The sequence below is a fragment of the Bolinopsis microptera genome, chromosome 8, assembly GCF_026151205.1.
Source record: "Bolinopsis microptera isolate Bmic1 chromosome 8, MBARI_Bmic_1.0, whole genome shotgun sequence".
Taxonomy (NCBI): Eukaryota; Metazoa; Ctenophora; class Tentaculata; order Lobata; family Bolinopsidae; genus Bolinopsis; species Bolinopsis microptera.
In genome coordinates, this window is record NC_087079.1 from 7834495 (window position 1) to 7854611 (window position 20117).

Consider the following 20117-nt stretch of genomic DNA (forward strand, 5'->3'; position numbering starts at 1 on the left):
CGAAGAGGGAAACTCTGGAGTCCAGAGTCTGGACATATCTCTCAGATATGAGTCAAAGTAGATCTCAAATCGACTTCATCATTTGCCGAAAGAAATGGCGGAACTCCGTCAAGAACTCCGAAGCATATGGTAGTTTCCACAGTATTGGCTCGGATCACAGAATAGTCGTAGCAAGGGTTAAGCTTAGTCTACGGATAAGCAAAACGGAGAAGAGGGCTCCCGGTTCTGGACTGGTCTAAACTTAAAGTTGAATAGAAGAGGCCCGGTTTATCGAGGTGCCCGGTATGGTCTGGTTTATATTATATGTTGATAAAATAGACCTACACGAGCCAGGGGAACAGCTATAGCAGAGTAATCAGGGTAGCCCAATACCCAAAATTCTAGTAAACTATCAGGGATTAGGAAACAAATGTTACTTTTATTCTAAAATTCATTACACGTCAGGAAGCACAATGTCTATTGCAATAGCAAGTTTGCTTCTGGTCCTCGTTCAGCTTTACACTACAGCAGGTATAGAATAAATAATAATTATATAAATTAGCATTTATTGCACGCTTAGACATTAATGGAAATGTCAAAATTATGGACTTTTATATTAAAATATCTGTTTCTAAAAATGAAAAATCGCTACATTGCAATTTTTGGAATATACTTAATCAGAGTTGTTGATTTGAGTTTTAATCATAGTTGTTAATTCAAAAATTTGGTAATTTTGTAGCTAATTTTTGCTCAATTGTGCTAATTCACCAAAACATGCTCAAAACCTTTAGGGTACTCTACTTGTAGCTAGTAGTCTCCTGAAATTCGTACATAAATAAAATGAGCCAAAAACTATATGACCAAACTGCAGTTAAAAAAAATCGGCCGCCAAATTTAAAAATGACTAATTTAAAATTCATCATTTTAAATTATCGCTATTCTACATTGACACTGAAAATTTCATGCAAAAATATTAATCAGTGGTTAATTTCTATTCTGTTTTTTGGACAAAATCACTTTCGTGAATATCACGAACTGAGAGCACCCCAAAGCTTGGTTTAGGTGATTCGCATAATTGAGTCGGATTTGGACGCCACCGCCCGGGACCCTAAAGTTCGGTCAGGGCCTTAGTTTTTTTGGTCTCAAAATTAAGTTTCCTAACAACATCAGGGCAGGACTGGTATGTACCACCAGCAAAAAACGATGTACCAGATAAACGCTGTCAAGATTCTAAGTTTGGCTCGGAGCACAACTACTGTGATATGTGGAAATTCCTTGGTTTCTGTGACTTGATGGAGGAGGAGGAAACGTTTTGTCGGAAGACTTGCAATATCTGTCAGGGTAAAATGTCGACAAGTTCTATATTGTGATAATTTTTCTTCGTGTTGTATGACTGACTATGTTCAATAGGAAGTTGCATAATAATGAGGTCGAAGGCTCGAAGCGTCCAAGGGTTTTTAGAGCCACTTAGTTACTTAGTAATCTGTTATCATTCTTGCCCACCACTAACTTAGTGATCTGTTTTGATTTGAAAAAACATTAATTTTAGTGCGTGATTTCCTAAAATAGGCACATAGGCACTAAAATAACCCTCACTCGAACAAAATGATTCACTTTAATCTGCAGTGAAAAAACAATGGAAAAACTGCTTCATCGAGGCTTAAACTACCATCTTTCAGATAACGAAACCGGGGAATGTTCAGACGATAGCCAACATACCTTGACATTTTGCCAAAGGTATAAATTGAATGGATTGTGTGTTAACAAAGAGGATGCCTATCCCAATACGCAACATCTTTGTGAAAAGACATGTGGAACTGGACCATGTACAGGTTTCTATTACCTTTTATTTACCCTCCTGTTTCCTACTGTCATTATAAAGACAGTGTAGTTATAAAATGTGTTGTTACTTAAAATGTGTTGTTACTTAAAATAGACAATAATACATTTACTATTTAGTGTCAAACAAGTTTAACACAGTCACTTATGTAGCCATCCAATCGAATAAGTTTTAAGGCAGTAGGAGAATATGCGAGTTGTGTCTCGGCTCTCATGAGCTGCTCATTGAGCTGCTCTGGGAAACGACTTCTCGTTCAAAATACAGGGATCTAAACTTACAGAGTAATTAGTGTCAAAGAGTTGAAATAAAGTTTTATAATTCAAACAATATACACATAATATAGCAATGTCCCTATATACAAATTCTATAAAAATGTAAAATTGTAATAATTTATAAAATCCTCAAATTTGTATTACAACAAAAAGCAGTTTAGACCCTCATCCAAAAGGCACTCCATGACCTTTTAGGGTTTAGGAGTGTTGATCAGGTTAAGGTCCAAATCAATTATCGCTGTGGGTGGAAGAGTTCTAGTACCTATGTACCCCCTGATAGAGATTATACAGGTTCAGAGTAGATCAAAACGCAGTCTGACAAATGACATCACATCAGAATACTGTTGGCCTCTCTTAAGGGGGGGGGGGGGGGGGGGGGGGGGGGGGTTCACCCTGATTTTTTGTGAAACTTGGTTTCGAGATAGCAGTTGACCAACAAACTAGGACCAGTGACCGAACTTTTGAGGGGGTCCCAGACCCCAACCGCCAAACGGTGCCTGCGGGGCAGCCACGCCCATATTTGGTCCAAATTAGGCCCAATTTAGCCAAATACCCTGAACATGCCCAATATCCAGATTTAAGATGCTTTACTTGTAGCTAGTGGTTCCTTGAACTTGTATATGAATTTTCATCAAGATTGGAAAAAAATGACTGAGTTATGAGCAAAAAACCATATGACCATATTTGGGCATACGCACCAAATTTGATCGATTTTGGCCCATAAATTGGTCAAATATCAATATTTTTGAATGAAACCAACTTTATATGGAAGGTAAGCCTATACTACACATTATCGATGATTATCAGCTCAGTATCTACCTAATTGTGGATTCGATGTTCAAATAATCGCAAAAAATGAACAAAATTGCCCATATCTCAGTTCGCGATATTTGCAAAACTGACTTCGCTCAAAACAATAGAACTCAATAGGGTTTCAATATTTTTTCATGAAATTTTCAGAATCAACGTAAAATTGTCTCATAACCTTAAGTTTTAGGACAGAATTTTGAGTTAGGCCTTTTAAAAAATTTGGCGGCCAAATTCTAAATTTAGCAGTGCAAATTTTTGGAATTTGGCCGCCAAATTTTTTTGCTGGATTTTGGGCATGTTCAGGGTATTTTGCTAAATTGGGCCTAATTTGGACCGAATATTGGGGTCCGGGACCCCCTCAAAAGTTCGGTCACTGGTCCTAGTTTGTTGGTCAACTGCTATCTCGAAACCAAGTTTCACAAAAAAATCAGGGTGAACCCCCCCCCCCCCCCCCCCCTTAAGGCTGATCTTTTCGGCGAGATGTTTTAGGAACTGTGAAGCCTCAGACGCCATTTCTCCGGTAGTACTGAACACCAGTGGCGCGAAGGTAGCCTTTTCTACATTGAAGGTAGCCTTTTCTGTCATTGTACTCACTTTTTTGTTTTTCTCGTGAGATTGGTACATCTGCGAGATGCTCTTGTCACTGTTTGACTGGGCTTGAGGGTGAAGTACCCTTACATCTGTGAATGCCCTGTCCAGTGGCGACCAGAACGATCTCGCACTGATATCCAGTCTTGCACCATCCTGTCTATTTGGAGAGAAGCTGAGGTTCTATATTCTGTTTCAACGTCTTTGCAAACAGTGGTTAGGAGTTCAGCTATTGTATCTCTGAGTGAATTGTGTCTAAGTGAAACTTAGCCTCCGATTTTGCAAGTTAGAGTATGGTTGATATGGTTTTGTTTTTCACATACACATAGGGTACGTTTCTGTTAGCTGTAGACTTGTAGGCAGTGTAAGATTATATCTGAGTGAGAGGAAATCAAAGAATTCTTGTTTGTTGAGGACATACCTTGACATGCTTTTAGAGGGAGTGTGGATAACCAACTGGATGCTCCTTTTTCACTAAGGAGTTCTATTTGCCTTTGTGTGGACTGTGGATGATGATACCTCATTCATAATAGTTTCACGTTGGTGTTTCTTCCTTATGCTTCTTTACTTCGTTTATGATGTTATGCTGCAGTTCCTCGTTTAGTTGGAATGTAGTATACTGTTGAAAAACTGCTTCCGTGAGCTGTTTCGTAGCATTTACTGAGTTGGAGTACTCCATCTCTGCTGTTGATGTGCAGTCTGGAATGCTCAGACCGCCCATTCTTGCGGGAAGTGAAGCTATCTTTCTGATCTGATCAGGCACAAAACTTTTGCCCATAATGGCTGGTATAAAGTCTTCTTTGACACAATATTCCAAGAGTGTTAGGTGATCAGAAATCCATGGGGTGGTACGTCAAACAAAGTTCCACCTTTTGGAGGTTCCGTAGATGAAAGCGGAGTAAGCTGGCTGGGGTTCGTTTGCAGCTATAACGGTGGCCTAAGTAATCTGTACATCTGGAAAGATTCCTTAGCTTTGATAGCATGCTCTGGTTTCACTATCAAACATGTCTTGCTGGGCTTTGGGTAATACCCATACATGGGACAATGATCTTTCAGATCCTCCCACCATTTCATGAGTTGATCAAGTTTACCCCATGCTGCAGAGTTGTCTGCATACCAAACTTGTTTGGGATAAGTTCTAGGTTCCGTGTCTGGTTCTAGTTCTGAATCAAGTTCTGTCTGTTTAATCTGGACTTCACTGAGTAGAGGCATCAGGCTAAGTGCATATCATCCAGGTGCACTGGTATCTCCCTGTGTTGTTCCTTCTTGAGACAGAATGGGAATTGGGATCAATACTGTTGGCGATGAATAGGTCAGCTTCTTGTCTGTATGTATTTAGGATGTAAGTGAACAGCTCTGGACAGGTGTATCGAAGGTTCCTGAGGGCTGTGTTGCGATTTCTATTTATGGGGGCAGGGGGCTGGGGGGTCTTTATAAAATTCCACCGAAATTGATTTTATACCTTATCGGACCTTATTTGGACGGATATTAATATGCATAAAACGGAACTAATCTAAAACGGAACTATTTCAGCTGTTGATGGAGGATACAGTGCTTTTGGAGATTGGTCTAAGTGCTCTGCTGAGTGTGACGGAGGAACCCAAACCAGAACCAGACAATGTAACAACCCCGCTCCCAGGCATGGTGGTAAAGAGTGTGAAGGGGACGATTCCGAAACTCAAACATGTAACGAAGACTGGCCTTGCCCAGGTAATTTTATTATAAAACTTACCAGTTCCGATTTTTTATAGATGTAAAATATTCATCTTAAAGATTCCTGTCTTCAGGTGCTTCCTAATACTAATGTCCGTTCATAATTATGTCCGTTAATTTAATGTCTGTCCAAATAAGGTCCGATAAGAAAATAATTTTTTCCGAGAAAAAAGCTATCAAAGATGAAATAGTATTTTACAGTAATGTGTATAAATGGCCATGGGATATTCCTGTCTTTTTCATTTCAATTTTATAAAAGCAGATATCTTCGAATTATTCATGAACAATTAATTAACGGAACTTAAAATACATATCTTGATCATGATCAATGATGGCAGCCATATTTTTGTGATAGGAACGCATTTTTGTGATCGGACAAATAAGGTCCGATAAGGTAGATATAATTTCTATCTACCTTATCGGACCTTATTTGGACAGACATTAAATTAACGGACATAATTATGAACGGACATTAGTATATATTTTCGAATTGTTTATGAACAAAAGAATTAATTTACGGAACTTAAAATACAAATGTTGATGGCAGCCATATTATTGTGATATGAATTACATTCTACATTGAATGGACATTAGTATGAACGCTAGAAGGCATTTAAAACTATCAACAATCCTCATTTTTTAGATTTTTTAAATGTTTTTTATTTTGACCGCAAATCATACAGATCCAGTTTATGATGCAAATTGTGAAGATATTGCGGACACCAGATATTGTGTCGGAAGCGGAAATTGCCGAAGTACGTATTCGATAAAAAAATGCCAGAAAACATGCAGAATCTGTACAGGTTAGTTACATTTTGTTACCGTTGCTATTTTATCACAGAAACCTTAAAAATTGCTTTATTGAATTTATACACCTCCTTCAATTCTGGCCTTACGTCTCCGTAATGGTAACTTCAATAATCATTTATAGATACGCGTGATGAATCCGAAAAAGAAAGTGATGATCACGAAGACGCATTAGGTTAGAAAAGGTCTGCTGATGATTTTAACACCCTGACCAGATGGTTATAAAAAGCAGGAGATTTATAGGAAGTTGGCAAACTCAAAGGTGGTCAAAAATGGTACTTTTAAAAATGGTAAATTCTCGGTACCACAAGCCAATTCTCCAACTTTGATGGATCCCAAATTTGGTTTTTTAATATTGCCTAAACGATTGTGCAATATCAGTTATTAGAATATATATTCGCATATATCTACACTATATTTACATTACACGTTCAACGTGATATCATTATCAGTGCAGTGTGTACAACACCAACTACACCGATCAATTGCCAATCTGCGAAAAATTTAATCATTATTATCACTTCGAGATGGTAGGGCCTACTCTCTCATTTTGTGTGTAGTCAGTGTAGCTTACGTTGCAATTATCGAGCTCCCTTATCTTTTGTAAATTGCGATAAGTTCAGTTTGAGGCTACCGCGTAGTTAGCCTTTGCGTGTGTACTTGTACATTCCTATACAAGTACACTATGGAGGATGATTGTAAGGTGACCCAATCTCTGGACCAAATTCAAGGATTCGAGTATGATGAACAGACAAAATTGAAGGACAGTGCTACTTAGTGGTTCATTGCGCTGGGAAAAGAACTGAAAATCGACGACAGAGATATTGGTGGAGATATGGACAGAGAAATATTTATGGCTCCAACTGTCTATAAAAAGCATCTGGCACTTAGGCTTTTTTTTTAATTTTTTTTAAAGAGAGGCTGGGCATAGAAAGCCCACTAGAGCATAGCATTAAGATGCTTTGCCTACCTCTGGGATGAGGGGGAGTTTGAATTGTGGAGGAGTGTGAATTGTGGAGGAGGGTGGTGGTAATGATCTGAGTGGGAATACCGCTCTTTGGTACCAGATGAGATTAGAAATCAGTTAGGTAAGGCTGCATATGTAATGTGTTAATGCGCTAGGTTACGCCAGTCTGATCCAGTTCTTCTGGTACTATTAAGCGTTTGGTGCGGTTTGTGAAGTTGACGATTGTGGTAATGTGGTGGTTGTCGAATATGTCGTTGACCGAGAGGTAGTAGTCCCGAAAGTATTGACCTCTTAGTTGGGCAATAGCTGGGCACTGTCCAAGAAAGTGTGAGACAGTCTCCTCTCCGTCTCCGCACATGGGACAAGCACTGGTGCTTGATTTGCGGATGGTGTGGAGGTGTTTGTTTAAGCCGCAGTGGCCCGTGATTAGGCTAGGTGGACTGCGGTTCTATAGTCTTGTCTATTGTTGATGAGTGACGTGTTTATATTATTGATTATTTTGGTGTGCTTTTGGCCAAGTGTTAGTTTGGTGTGTCTAGGACCATCTGTTAACCAGATATCCTGATTCAGTCTGTGGACTTTGTTGTCGATTTGTCGTTTGATGTAAGATTGAGGGATTGTGCATTTCAAAACGAGTTCGCTGGTCGTGCCGAGCTTGGCCAGCTCATCCGCTTTTTCATTTCCCCACAACCCAATGTGGGCTGCAATCCATCGGATCTCTAGAGTGTTGTTCGATCCCAGTGCATTAAGGGTGTCATAACAGTCTCTGGTAGTTCTGCTCCTCGTTGAGAGGGAGGAAATAGCTTGTATGGAGGAGAGACTATCAGACCATATAATGATGTGTGAGTTGGTGTAGGATGAGAGATACTTGCAGGCTTCAATGATTGCAGTGAGCTCTGTCCGGTAGACAGTGCAATAATCAGGGAGCTTGAATGATCTCTCTTCCAGGGTGGTGTTGTTGTTGTCAGTCGTGATGATGTACCCAGCCCCACTTCCGGAGTCTGATAGAGACCCATCTGTGTAGCAGGTGATCGTTTCTCTGGTAATGTTGTCGATGGTGTGTTGGAGTGCGGTTCTGTATTCAGTGTTGTTAATTCCAGGAGTGGTGACGGTGAAGTGCCGTCCCAGCATCATGGTTGGTGCTGTGAGGTCTCTTGTGGCTCTAGGTGGTATGTTGAGATCCTCCATGAATTGTTTGTTGATCGTGGTGTGGTTTTTGATAGTTCCCTTCCTGTGGGCGATAGTTTCAAGAGTGAGGCTGCCGTAGGCTTGAAGCCTTGCTGCCCCTTTCGCTGCTTCGCCCCTCAGGAATAGTATGGTGTCTGGGGTGTCAGTAAGGTGATTCAATGCGAGGAAGGGTGTACTTGGCATGGCACCAGACATCATTCTCAGTGCCAATGCCTGCACACGTTTGAGCTTCCTCACATTGTAGTCCGTGTCAGTTGCCCTGATCCATATACTACAGCAGTAGGACAGAATGGGTCGAATGACCGCTGTGAACATCCATTAACAAGTTTTAGGGCTCATACCCCATGTGGGGCCGACAGCTCTTCGACATTGCATGAGGGATGCCGTGGCTTTTTTGGTGATGTTGATGATGTGTTCGTTGAAATTGAGTTTGCTGTCCAATGTCACTCCTAGGAATTTAGCCGACTTCGAGAGACCTATAATATTGTTGCCAATTTTTATTGGTCTCAAAGTCCACTTAGTATTCCAGGTAAACATGACTATCTAAGTCTTGAGTGCGCTGATAGATAGATCCTTGGTTTGGCACCATGTTTCTATCGTATTGATGGTTTTGCATGTGCGGTTCCAGATGATGTCCAGGTCATTTCCTTCTGCTAGTGAAACCAGGTCATCTGCGAAGGCTTGCAGGTAACCCGGTATGTCCTTCGCAGTAAAGGAGAGGAGATCATCGACTACCAGGTTCCATAGAAAAGGAGAGAGGATGCCTCCTTGGGGGCAGCCTCTCCTGATCTGTACCCTTCTCAACTTATCCTTATGACTAAGAGTGATAAAGCGATTAGTGACCATGTTGATGATCCATTGCGCTGTAGCTAGGTCCACTTTCGTGGCCCTCACTGCTTCAGAAATAGCTTTGAACGAGACGTTGTCGAAGGCGCCCTCTATGTCAAGAAAGACTCCTAGGACGTATCCCTTCTTAGCTATTCTGCGCTTAATGGTGTGGGTAACTTTATGAAGTGCCGCTTCTGTTGAGCAGCCCTTCCTAAAGCCGAATTGTCGTTTGTTTATGTCATTTGCTATGTTGAGGTCGTGTTGCATGTGCCAAAGAATCACTTTCTCCTGTAATTTTAGCATCACAGGTGAAAGAGTGATTGTGCGAAAAGACTTAGCCTTGTTGTAGTCGGTTTTGCCGGGTTTGGGGAGAAAGATTCCGATGGAATCCCTCCACAAAGTAGGGATGTGTTGTGTTTTGTGATTATTTGTCATGATGTTTTGTGTTATAACTTTGATATGGTTCCAGGCTTTCTGGAAAATGATCGGTTTCAGGGTGTCCGGTCCTGCAGCCTTCAAAGGATCGAAAGACATGAGGGCCTTCTCGATTCTTTCAGGGCTGTAGATTTTGTCTAGTAAGTCTGAGGTGATGGGTATTGGGCCGAGGTGCGGGACTGGCGGATCAGTAACACTCTCCCTGAAGTGGGTTTGAGTCATGACCTCCAGTGTCTCCTCTGCGTTTTTGGTGAGTTCTCCGTTGGTTTTATAAATGGCTTCTAGTTTGTTGTTGGTGTCAGTACAGGTTTTCAGAATCTTGTTCATCCTTCCAGATTCTTTGACCGATTCTGTGTCTCTGCAAAAGTTCCGCCACGCATTGCGCTGGGAGTTGGACAGGATCTTGTTGTATTGCTTGTTGCTTTCTCTGAGAGCAAGCCACGAATCGTCAGTTTTCTTTCTGCGGGCTGTAACGAGTTTGCGTCTTATTCCCCTCTGAGCTTTCTCGAGTTAGCCAGGGTGGTTTGCGGACCGCACTCGATATGTAAGTAATAGGACATGCCTCCTCGAAGGCTGCCCTGAGAGCAGAGTTTAAGGTGTTGACCTTTAGGTCGATTTCTTGGGGTGTGATAATGCCGTTACTGTGGAGGTCGTTGTTGTTCTGTAAAATCTCGTCAAATTTCGCCCAGTCAGTGTGCTTGACTAGTCGTATTTGACGTGGTTCTTTTTTGGGGCCGGATGTTATATCAAACATAATATATCTGTGGTCTGAGTTAGAGTATAGATCGCTAACGTGCCAGTTGCTGATCAGCTCCGCACCCTTTTGGTTAGTTATGGTGAGATCAATAATGGAGTTATGACCGCGTGAGTTGAGAAATGTGGGTGTTGACCCTCTGTTGGAACAGGCGAGCCCTAGTGACGAGAGGAAATCTAGGAGATCCTCCCCCCTACTATTGCACATCCTATTACCCAGAGAGTGTGTTGGGAGTTGGTGTCAGACCCTATGATAAGCGGTATGTTGTTATCAATAGCATACTTGGCTAGAGGTGTTGTCTCGTGGGATGGAGCAGGGCCATTAATATCCATGTACGAAGCTGCCAGAATTACTTCTGTTTAGCTTAGTTGGATCTTAATGGCAACCTGATCCGGGGTTGTAAATTGCAGTAGTTCCCAGCTTTTGAGGGCTAGGTTTTTGTGTATTACTACGGCGGCACGTGGCCTAATGTCCCCGGCCTTATAATAATACTCAGTTAGGTCCTTGCTTATAGTTGGGATATGGTTCTTGTTGTTTGTGTATGGTTCAGTAGCAAGTATAATAGGATTTTTCCTGCCGTGAGTGTTTACTAGCAGGGTTTTCCAGGCGTTGTACTTGCGTTTGAGGTTGATTTGGGTAACAGAGTAATGTTCAAAATGAGTTTTACCTGTTTTGGCTGTAGTTTTTGAGGTGGTCTTCTTGCCCCTTCCACCTCTGCGTGTCTTATGTCGTTGTATGTTATTGTTGTTTGTGGGAGTGGTATAGATTGGAATAGTATTGGTGGTGGGGGTGGTGGGGTTTGCATTAGTGTTGGTGTTGGAGACGTGGAGTTCAGCATCAGCAGTTTCCCTCACCGGACCGGTACTAGGACCTTTTGGTTCGGGCACTGTGTCTGGGGGCCGGCCTGAGGCGTACCGCAGCGACCGTACCACAGCGTTTCTAGTAGGAAACTATGTCCCTTGAGGAAGGTCTCTCCCTCAGGAGAGACCTCCACCCAGATCCGCTGCCGCTGCCTGCACCCAACCGACAAACCCCCACCTTCCTGTTGCTGAACTTCCACAGTCTCCCAGGTATTGGACACGTGCCTCAGAGAGCTGCATGGTAGACCATGAGCTACGTTCCTCAGCATTAGTCCCCGTACTATAGTGTGAGGGTCAAGACCAACATCACTAGGTCCCTTCCCCGATAACTGATTTGGCACGTAAAAGGTGTACCGGCTCCAGACGTCCTGGGAGGTGACTGTCCAGCCCGCCTTTTCAAGGCACGCTGTCACCATCTCCGCAGACGCCAGGTCCGCCAGCTCTATCCGCGATCCACCAGGTATCGGTACTAACGACGTAATTACCAGAGGCTGTGGGACGAGGAAAAGTTGGCGGGCGATGAGATCGCTCGCATCACTACCCTCCCCTTCCTTGACAACAAGAAGGGTGATCACCGGATCACCCTTCCTGTATATCTCTTCGGGGGTGGGAAGCAATTCCTCCTCCGGCACTTCGGCTTGTGGAAGCAATAGACCTCGTTCAGCGGCCTGAATGCCAGATGGGTAAAATGGAGGAGATCATCTATTTCTTGAAGACGGAAGCGTTAGAAGACAAGGATAAGGTGATCAGGCTGCAGGGCCAGCTGCTTGAGCAGAAGGACAAAGAACTACAATTGTTTAAGACGTCGGTTAAGGAGACAGTGCAAACAACGGTGGAGTCAGGGATTAAGAGCTGCAGTGCAGCTGTACAACAGAACAGTGCAAGTGGTACGGTCTGCAACAGTTACATCCTGAAGAAGGGGATGAAGAGTGTGGCTGCAGAGGAGGACAGGAGCAAGAACCTGATTGTGTTTGGGTTGAAAGAAGAAGAGGGAGAACAGCTTCCAGCGCTAGTAACCGCAGTTCTGGAGGAGATTGGGGAGAAACCTCACTTCGAAGCGACTAGAGTCGGCAGGAAGAGGCCAGGTAGTACGACTATCCGACCAGTAAAGATCACTGTCCCAAGCTCAACAGCGGTTCAACAGATTCTGATGAAGACAGGAAGACTGAGGCTAGTTGAGATCCACAAAAATGTATGGATCTGTCCAGATAGATCTAGCGAAGAACGAGCAACGAGGAAACATCTGGTTACCGACCTGAAGAAGAAGAGGGCTGAACAGACTCATCTCGACCACTATATCCGGTACGGGAAAGTCTGTAGCCGTGATAAGAAACCACCATGAAGCAATTCATGTCTCTCGGACACTGATCAGTATTTGAATGAGTAATGTGTATCTTAATAGTTTTCGGACGTTATCTGTATTTGAGAGACAATTTTATAATTTATATACGAGCTATTTCTTGATTGTTTCACACTTCATATTTCATAATTTGTTTCACACTTCATATTTCATAATTTTATTACTAGGTGGAGGTGACGTTATTGACTTTGGGCGGCCATAAACCTCGTGTTTCAAAAGTTGTCCTCTGTACTTGTTTCACTGACCCATGCTTTATAGCATTTATACATTTCGGCCCATTTTATATGTTTGTTCGATTTGCTGTACATTTGTTTATTTGCTATTTTGTAATTTTTCGATTTGCTGTACATTTGTTTATTTGCTATTTTGTAAAAGTTTCAAATCAAATCAAATCATTCCCCAGTTGTCCCTAGTTTTTCAGAATTAATCATCACCTATAGACAGCATGAGAGTAGGCCCTGCCATCTCGAAGTGATTGTGCAATAAATAGGCAATAATGTGGAGCGACAAAAAATCATAAATTGCCTCTAATTGAGATGTAAATTAGGTGTACTTTTAAAAGTACATAATTCTAGAGTCCAATGATGTACTTTTAAAAGTACGTACTTTTAAATGTTATTAGCCCGGCCCGGATTTAAATGCATGTATCTCTGCTCATATAATAGACATAGTATACATTTTATTCTTTTTGGAAAAGTTGTACTATCGCAAATCTGTAGATGTCGCACAGTTTGATCAAAATATTGAGTATATCCACCAAATGAGAGCTTCTAGAAGTTGAAATTTTTCCCGTGACAGATTCGTTAACATAGTTTTTTAAAGTGCCCGACAATGATGTACTTTTAAAATTACGTACTTTTAAAAGTACATTATCTTCGAATGATGTACTTTTAAATATACAGGTTACAGGTTTCACGAAAAATGTATTTTTAAAATTTCAGGTTTATATCTACACAAAGTGTGTTGGCTTAATTAAGGCAAGTGCCAAGTAAGACTGTCCTAGCAGGTAAATTGTTCTGAATCAGAACGGAAGTCACAACTCACAACAGAAACTTATACTTTCATTTTGTGCAGTATTTAACTTGGTTCTCAATTTATTATACTGTCAGCAGTGCTCTCCGTGGGGCATGAAATCTCGATTTTGTTCTAACGCAATTTTACCTTTCGATGTAGATTCAAAAGTGGCAGCACATTGACACATTGCTGGTTTATTGACTGACATTTTTTAGCTTAGTATTTTCTTTTCTTAGTATAATTTGTCTTTTCTTAGTATATTCTTAGTACATGAGTACATGAGTACAATGTACATGAGTACCCTAGTACCTGAGAAACCACATCTTGGTTCATGTAACCCCGATGATTGTTAAAGAGCAACATGGTTTTCTGTCTAAAAGATCTTGTATCTCAAATCTTTTAGAGTGTATGGAAATAGTGAGCGAAATACTGGCAAGGGATGGTTCAGCTATACTACCCTTTACCTGGACTTCCAGAAAGAATTTGATTCCGTGCCACACGGAAGACTACGTAAACTTGAGACCTTAGGAATTACTGGAAAAACACTCTCAATTTTAGCTTTCTAACAGGAAGAAGGTTCCAGATGAGAGTAGGATCCTCATTCTCTAGCTTTACGCTTATTTCTGTTACATCAGGTGTCGGGATTGATCTGGCGAACTAAAGTCTCCATACTCGTTTGAAGTGAGTGTTGACTGTTGGGCAACGTTCTCCATCTGGCATCTTTCCCTTGGATTTGTCAGATGCAGTAAAAAGGAGGAGGGGAAAGAGGAGCCCTGAGAAAGATGCGGCCCAGATGTGTTATATAATACACTACTGTTATGTAATATAATATTACTTCTTCACATCTGTAACCATGAGATACAATCCAATTATAGGTTTTCACATTTGCATTGGTGAACTTATTTATTGAATGGCTAATACTAAACTACACCATGACCAGGACTATAAATGCGACGTAGGGGATCTTGTTTACAAAGAATGGGGGATACAGTGGGAGCCGGCTCGAGTGCAGAAGATATATAAAGGAGGATCAGGAGGGATCAAGATTCAATTTGTGGAATGTAAGAGAAAGCTGGATGTCCACAGAAAAACTTTAAAGACTACTCTGAAGGAGAAGAAAGCTAAAAACAGGACAATTCTAGAGGAATAGAATAGAGCAGCAGAAGCTGAGAGAATTCTAGAGGAACATAATATAGCTGCAGAAGCTGAGAGAATTCTAGAGAACAGAATAGAGCAGCAGAGATGAGAGAATTCTAGAGGAACAGAACAACACAGCTGAGGAAATGCATAGACTACAAGAGCTAGAGGAAGGGAATCTTATGTTGGAACAGTAGATTGCTGATGGTACACAATCATGTCAGTATTCAATAGTAAACATACATCGTAAACCAGTTGCAAGATCTAGGATTGTAAAAATTAAGAAAGATAATAATAATATTATTATCTTTTTTAATAATTAATATTCGTGCAAATAAAACACAGGAAACCTTATGGTCATGTTAGAGATTGATGGGTCCCTTTTTTCCTACTAATTACCTACTTTTCACTGTCAATCAGTTATGACTTCATAAAATCCAAACCATAGCTTGCTTGCAGAAAATATTTCACCACAGTATTCCTATGACACTTCTCTACATATTCGTGTCATCAGAAAATCCAAATATCAACTTTGGTGGAGCCAGTGACCATTAAAAAAACACAAGTGCTCCACTTGTGGGAAGGTGGATGTGGCATATCTGTATTTATCCATGTCTACAGGTGGAGAAGGCATATGGGAACACGTATTGTTTCGGTTGAGACACTTTTGGTGTACAACCTAGGTGGAGCGGCCAGTGTAAAATAGGTCAACTTATACCAAGTGAAAACATGATCATATTATTATAATTTCTACCAAAACTTCATTGTAAACTCAATGGCACATATTTTTTAATACCATTTGCTTTGTTAGGAGGTCCCATAAGGTCCCAACTCAAGTGGAGCAGACTCATTCTAAAACTTGACTTGTTCAAAATCAGTCATTTTGCCATTAAACTTGTCTCAGACATGACAGGGATTAGGTGGTAAATGATCTGTGAATATTATTCCAGGCGCTAATTATCATAATACTATGGTGATTAAGACTGCCAAAAACTGCTCAACGAAGGTGGAGCTCGTATTTAAAAGCCAAAATTTTGGACGTTTAAAACCATCTTTTAAGAGTACTAAAATTAGAACTAATTGAACTTATAGCTTTCTAATATGTTTAATAGTTCACCCCTAAGTGATTTATAAAGTAGTGATTACCCTGGGATCAACCTGGTGGAGCAGAATTGGGTCTTTAGTTACTGTATTTAGGAAGAAATTCGTGGACTTAAATATCCCTCTCATATCTTGTCCCCTCAGCTAGCAATCCTAGTACAGTGGTATATAATAATTATATTGACCAATTAGATCAACCTGGTGGAGCACTGGGAGCTAAATCTATATTACAGAGTGTTGCGTGAGAACTTATGTAATACGTAATAGATTAAAATAGAGCTGAGTTTGAGAGTATATAAATTAGAGACGTAAACTAGTGATTTTCTATTTACTGCTCCACCATAGTTGATCATAATTGGGAATGTTTGATCATTAAAATGAGTTAACAATTATCATATCTTTCTGATGAAATCATTGATTGAGTTCAAAATGTCTGTATCAACCTGGTGGAGCACTTTAAACACATTTTTAGACGCTAAGTTTTTAGACGCTAAGTTGACGTTTGCTCCACCAGGTTGAACAACCCTGGTCCTTTAGCCCAGCTAGATATTAAGATATGACAATTGTGATTGTAGTTAATGCAGTTTTAGAGCCATTTTGGGTTTGTATCAGCTGTGGTGGAGCCTCAGTTTTTGATATATTTCTACTGTTCAATCTGCATCAAAACCATAAATTAGAGACGTAAACTAGTGATTTTCTATTTACTGCTCCACCATGGTTGATCATAATTTGAGAGTTTTAAATATCAGAACAGGTGCTCAGTTATCACAACTCTCTTTAAATACAACTGACAGGCATCAAACAGCATGTCTCAGTCAGGTGGAGCACTTTTAAATCTTAACATGGTGTTGGTATGGTATAACATGGTGTTGCTCCACCGGGTTGAGCTAATTTACTAATTATTCACACTCATATCACATACCATGACACTTATCGATGGAAGGGACGAAGTTTTAAACACCATAGAGGTTGTTAACATATTTTTATATCAAGTTTATATTTACACTGTCAAATTTTCAAAAAATGCATTTTCAACACTTGTAGTTTAACTGACCTAACCTGTTGCTCCACCTTGGTTGAACTAGGTAGGGGATAAAACCTTAATCCTGTGACATGCTTGAGATTCAGGAGCTTACAAATAAACAAGAATGGAGATCCAGTGACAATGCTAACCCCGGGTTGAGACAGCTTTAAGGTCTAAATTTGATGGCTCCACCAGGTTGAGACATATTTGAATTTAAAAACCGCATCATTGAACTGGAAATTTCTCCAGATAAGAATTCCGTGATATAACTGGCACCGCCTGAGGGATTTTAGTTTTTTTACCAAAGCCCTGCTCCACCCAATTTGCTTCACCTGATTAGAATGGCTATAGTTTCGCTCCAGGTTGAGCTTTTAATTTCTTTTCTTTTTTATGAGGAGGATGTGATTTTTCGCTACCTAAGCTAAGCTATGTATCCAAATGTCACAGTATAGCTCCACTAACACAGGATGATTTATTAGAAAAAAGTAAAAAAGGGACCCATCAATCTCTAACATGACCTTATCCAAAGGGGCATTTTGGGGGTCACAAAGGCGCATATCTCGAAACTTAAAGATCACACTTTCTTCAAACTTTTCACGCAGTTGTATGGTCAGGAGACGGATAATCGGTGAAATTTTGGGCTAATTTTAGGCAGCCGAACTCAAGATAGGGCATTTTTGGGGTCACAAAGGCCCATATCTCGAGACTTAAAGATCACACTTTCTTCAAACTTTTCACGCAGTTGTATAGCCAAAAGACAGATAATCGGTGAAATTTTGGGCTAATTTTAAGCAGCCGAACTCAAGATAGGGCATTTTTGGGGTCACAAAGGCCCATATCTCGAGACTTAAAGATCACACTTTCTTCAAACTTTTCACGCAGTTGTATAACTAGGAGACGGATAATCGGTGACATTTTGGGCCAATTTTAAGCAGCCGAACTTGAGATATTCGTGCAAACACAGGAAACCTTATCCAAAGGGGCATTTTGGGGGTCACAAACTTTAATATTGAAGTAGAGGTCTATATAACTATAACTATACGTGGAACAACCGGGTGAAAACGTGAATCTTTCAAGATCGACCAAACCCCCAAAATCAAATAAGATGGCTGAAGTTATGATAGAAATCACGAATAGAATTATTCGTGAACAAAAGAACTAATTTACGGAACTTAAAAATATACATATCTTGATGGCAGCCATATTATTGTGATATAATAGAAATAACATTCTATCTAATTTCAGTTGATGGAGGATACGGTGCTTTTGGAGATTGGTCTAAGTGCTCTGCTGACTGTGAGGGAGGAACCCAAACCAAAACCAGACAATGTAACAACCCCGCTCCCAGGCATGGTGGTAAAGACTGTGAAGGAGACGATTCTAAAACTCAACCATGTAACGAAGATCCTTGCCCAGGTAATTTTAATATAAAACTTACCAGTTCCGAGTTTTTATAGATGTAAAATCTTTATCTGAAAGATTCCTATTTTCAATAATTTCTCCCGAGAAAAAATCTATCAAAGATGAAATAGTTTTGTATGTAGTAACGTGTATAAATGGGATATTCCTGTATTTTTCAATCAAATTTTATAGAAGCGGATATTTTCGAATTATTCATGAACAGAAGAATTAATTTACGGAACTTAAAATATATATCTTGATGGCAGCCATATTTTTGTGATATAGAAATTACATTCTATCTAATTTCAGCTGTTGATGGAGGATACAGTGCTTTTGGAGATTGGTCTAAGTGCTCTGCTGAGTGTGACGGAGGAACCCAAACCAGAACTAGACAATGTAACGACCCTGCTCCAAGTAATGGTGGTAAAGAATGTGAAGGAGACGATTCCGAAACTCAAACATGTAACGAAGACCCTTGCCCAGGTAATCTTATTATAAAACTTACCAGTTTCGAGTTTTTATAGATGTAAAATCTTTATCTGAAAGATTCCTATTTTCAGGTGCTTCTTGAAAATAATTTCTTCCGAGAAAAAATCTATCAAAAATAAAATAGTTTTGTACAGTAATAACGTGTATAAATTCCTGTCTTTTTCATTCAAATTTTATAGAAGCGTATATTTTCGAATTATTCATGAACAAAAGAATTGATTTACGGAACTTAAAATAAATATCTTGATGGCAGCCATATTATTGTGATATAATAGAAATAACATTCTATCTAATTTCAGTTGATGGAGGATACAGTGCTTTTGGAGATTGGTCTAAGTGCTCTGCTGAGTGTGACGGAGGAACCCAAACCAAAACCAGACAATGTAACGACCCTGCTCCCAGGCATGGTGGTAAAGACTGTGAAGGAGACGATTCCGAAACTCAAGCATGTAACGAAGACCCTTGCCCAGGTAATCTTATTATAAAACTTACCAGTTCCGAGTTTTTATAGATGTAAAATCTTTATCTGAAAGATTCCTATTTTCAGGTGCTTCTTGAAAATAATTTCTCCCGAGAAAAAATCTATCAAAGATGAAATAGTTTTGTATGTAGTAACGTGTATAAATGGGATATTCCTGTCTTTTTAATCAAATTTTATAGAAGCGGATATTTTCGAATTATTCATGAACAGAAGAATTAATTTACGGAACTTAAAATACATATCTTGATGTCAGCCATATTATTGTGATATAGAAATTACATTCTATCTAATTTCAGTTGATGGAGGATACAGTGCTTTTGGAGATTGGTCTAAGTGCTCTGCTGACTGTGAGGGAGGAACCCAAACCAAAACCAGACAATGTAACGACCCTGCTCCCAGGCATGGTGGTAAAGACTGTAAAGGAGACGATTCTAAAACTCAAACATGTAACGAAGATCCTTGTCCAGGTAATTTTATTATAAAACTTACCAGTTCCGAGTTTTTATAGATGTAAAATCTTCATCTGAAAGATTCCTATCTTCAGGTGTTTCCTGAAAACAATTTCTTCCGAGAAAAAATCTATCAAAAATAAAATATTTTTGTACAGTAACGTGTATTAATTTATATTCCATTTATGGGATATTCCTGTCTTTTTCATTTCAATTTTATAGAATCAGATATTTCCGAATTATTCATGAACAAAAGAATTAAATAACGGAACTTAAAATACATATCTTGATCATGATCGTGGCAGCCATATTTTTGTGATAGGAACGCATTTTTGTGATCGGACAAATAAGGTCCGATAAGGTAGATATGATAATTTCTATCTACCTTATCGAATCTTATTTGAACGGACATTAAATTAACAGACATAATTATGAACGGACATTAGTATATATTTTCGAATTATCCATGAACAAAAGAATTAATTTACGGACTCTAAAATACATATCTTGATGGCAGCCATATTATTGTGATATGAATTACATTCTACATTGAACGGACATTAGTATGAACAATCCTCATTACTATTAGTATGAACAATCCTCATTTTTTTAAACGTTTT

General features: G+C 39.9%; 1 protein-coding gene across 1 annotated transcript in view; it reads left to right on the top strand.

Annotated features, from left to right (window-relative positions):
- The window catches only part of LOC134819529 (thrombospondin-1-like), a 45730-nt gene that overhangs the window by 18448 nt on the left and 7165 nt on the right, over window positions 1-20117 (top strand). The window contains exons 2-10 of the mRNA XM_063829515.1: window positions 445-510; window positions 1150-1320; window positions 1659-1811; window positions 5023-5199; window positions 6134-6184; window positions 17923-18093; window positions 18388-18561; window positions 18867-19037; window positions 19345-19515. Coding sequence (XP_063685585.1) covers window positions 453-510; window positions 1150-1320; window positions 1659-1811; window positions 5023-5199; window positions 6134-6184; window positions 17923-18093; window positions 18388-18561; window positions 18867-19037; window positions 19345-19515 — 1297 coding nt within the window. The 5' untranslated portion in view covers window positions 445-452. The remainder of the gene's footprint in view (window positions 1-444; window positions 511-1149; window positions 1321-1658; window positions 1812-5022; window positions 5200-6133; window positions 6185-17922; window positions 18094-18387; window positions 18562-18866; window positions 19038-19344; window positions 19516-20117) is intronic.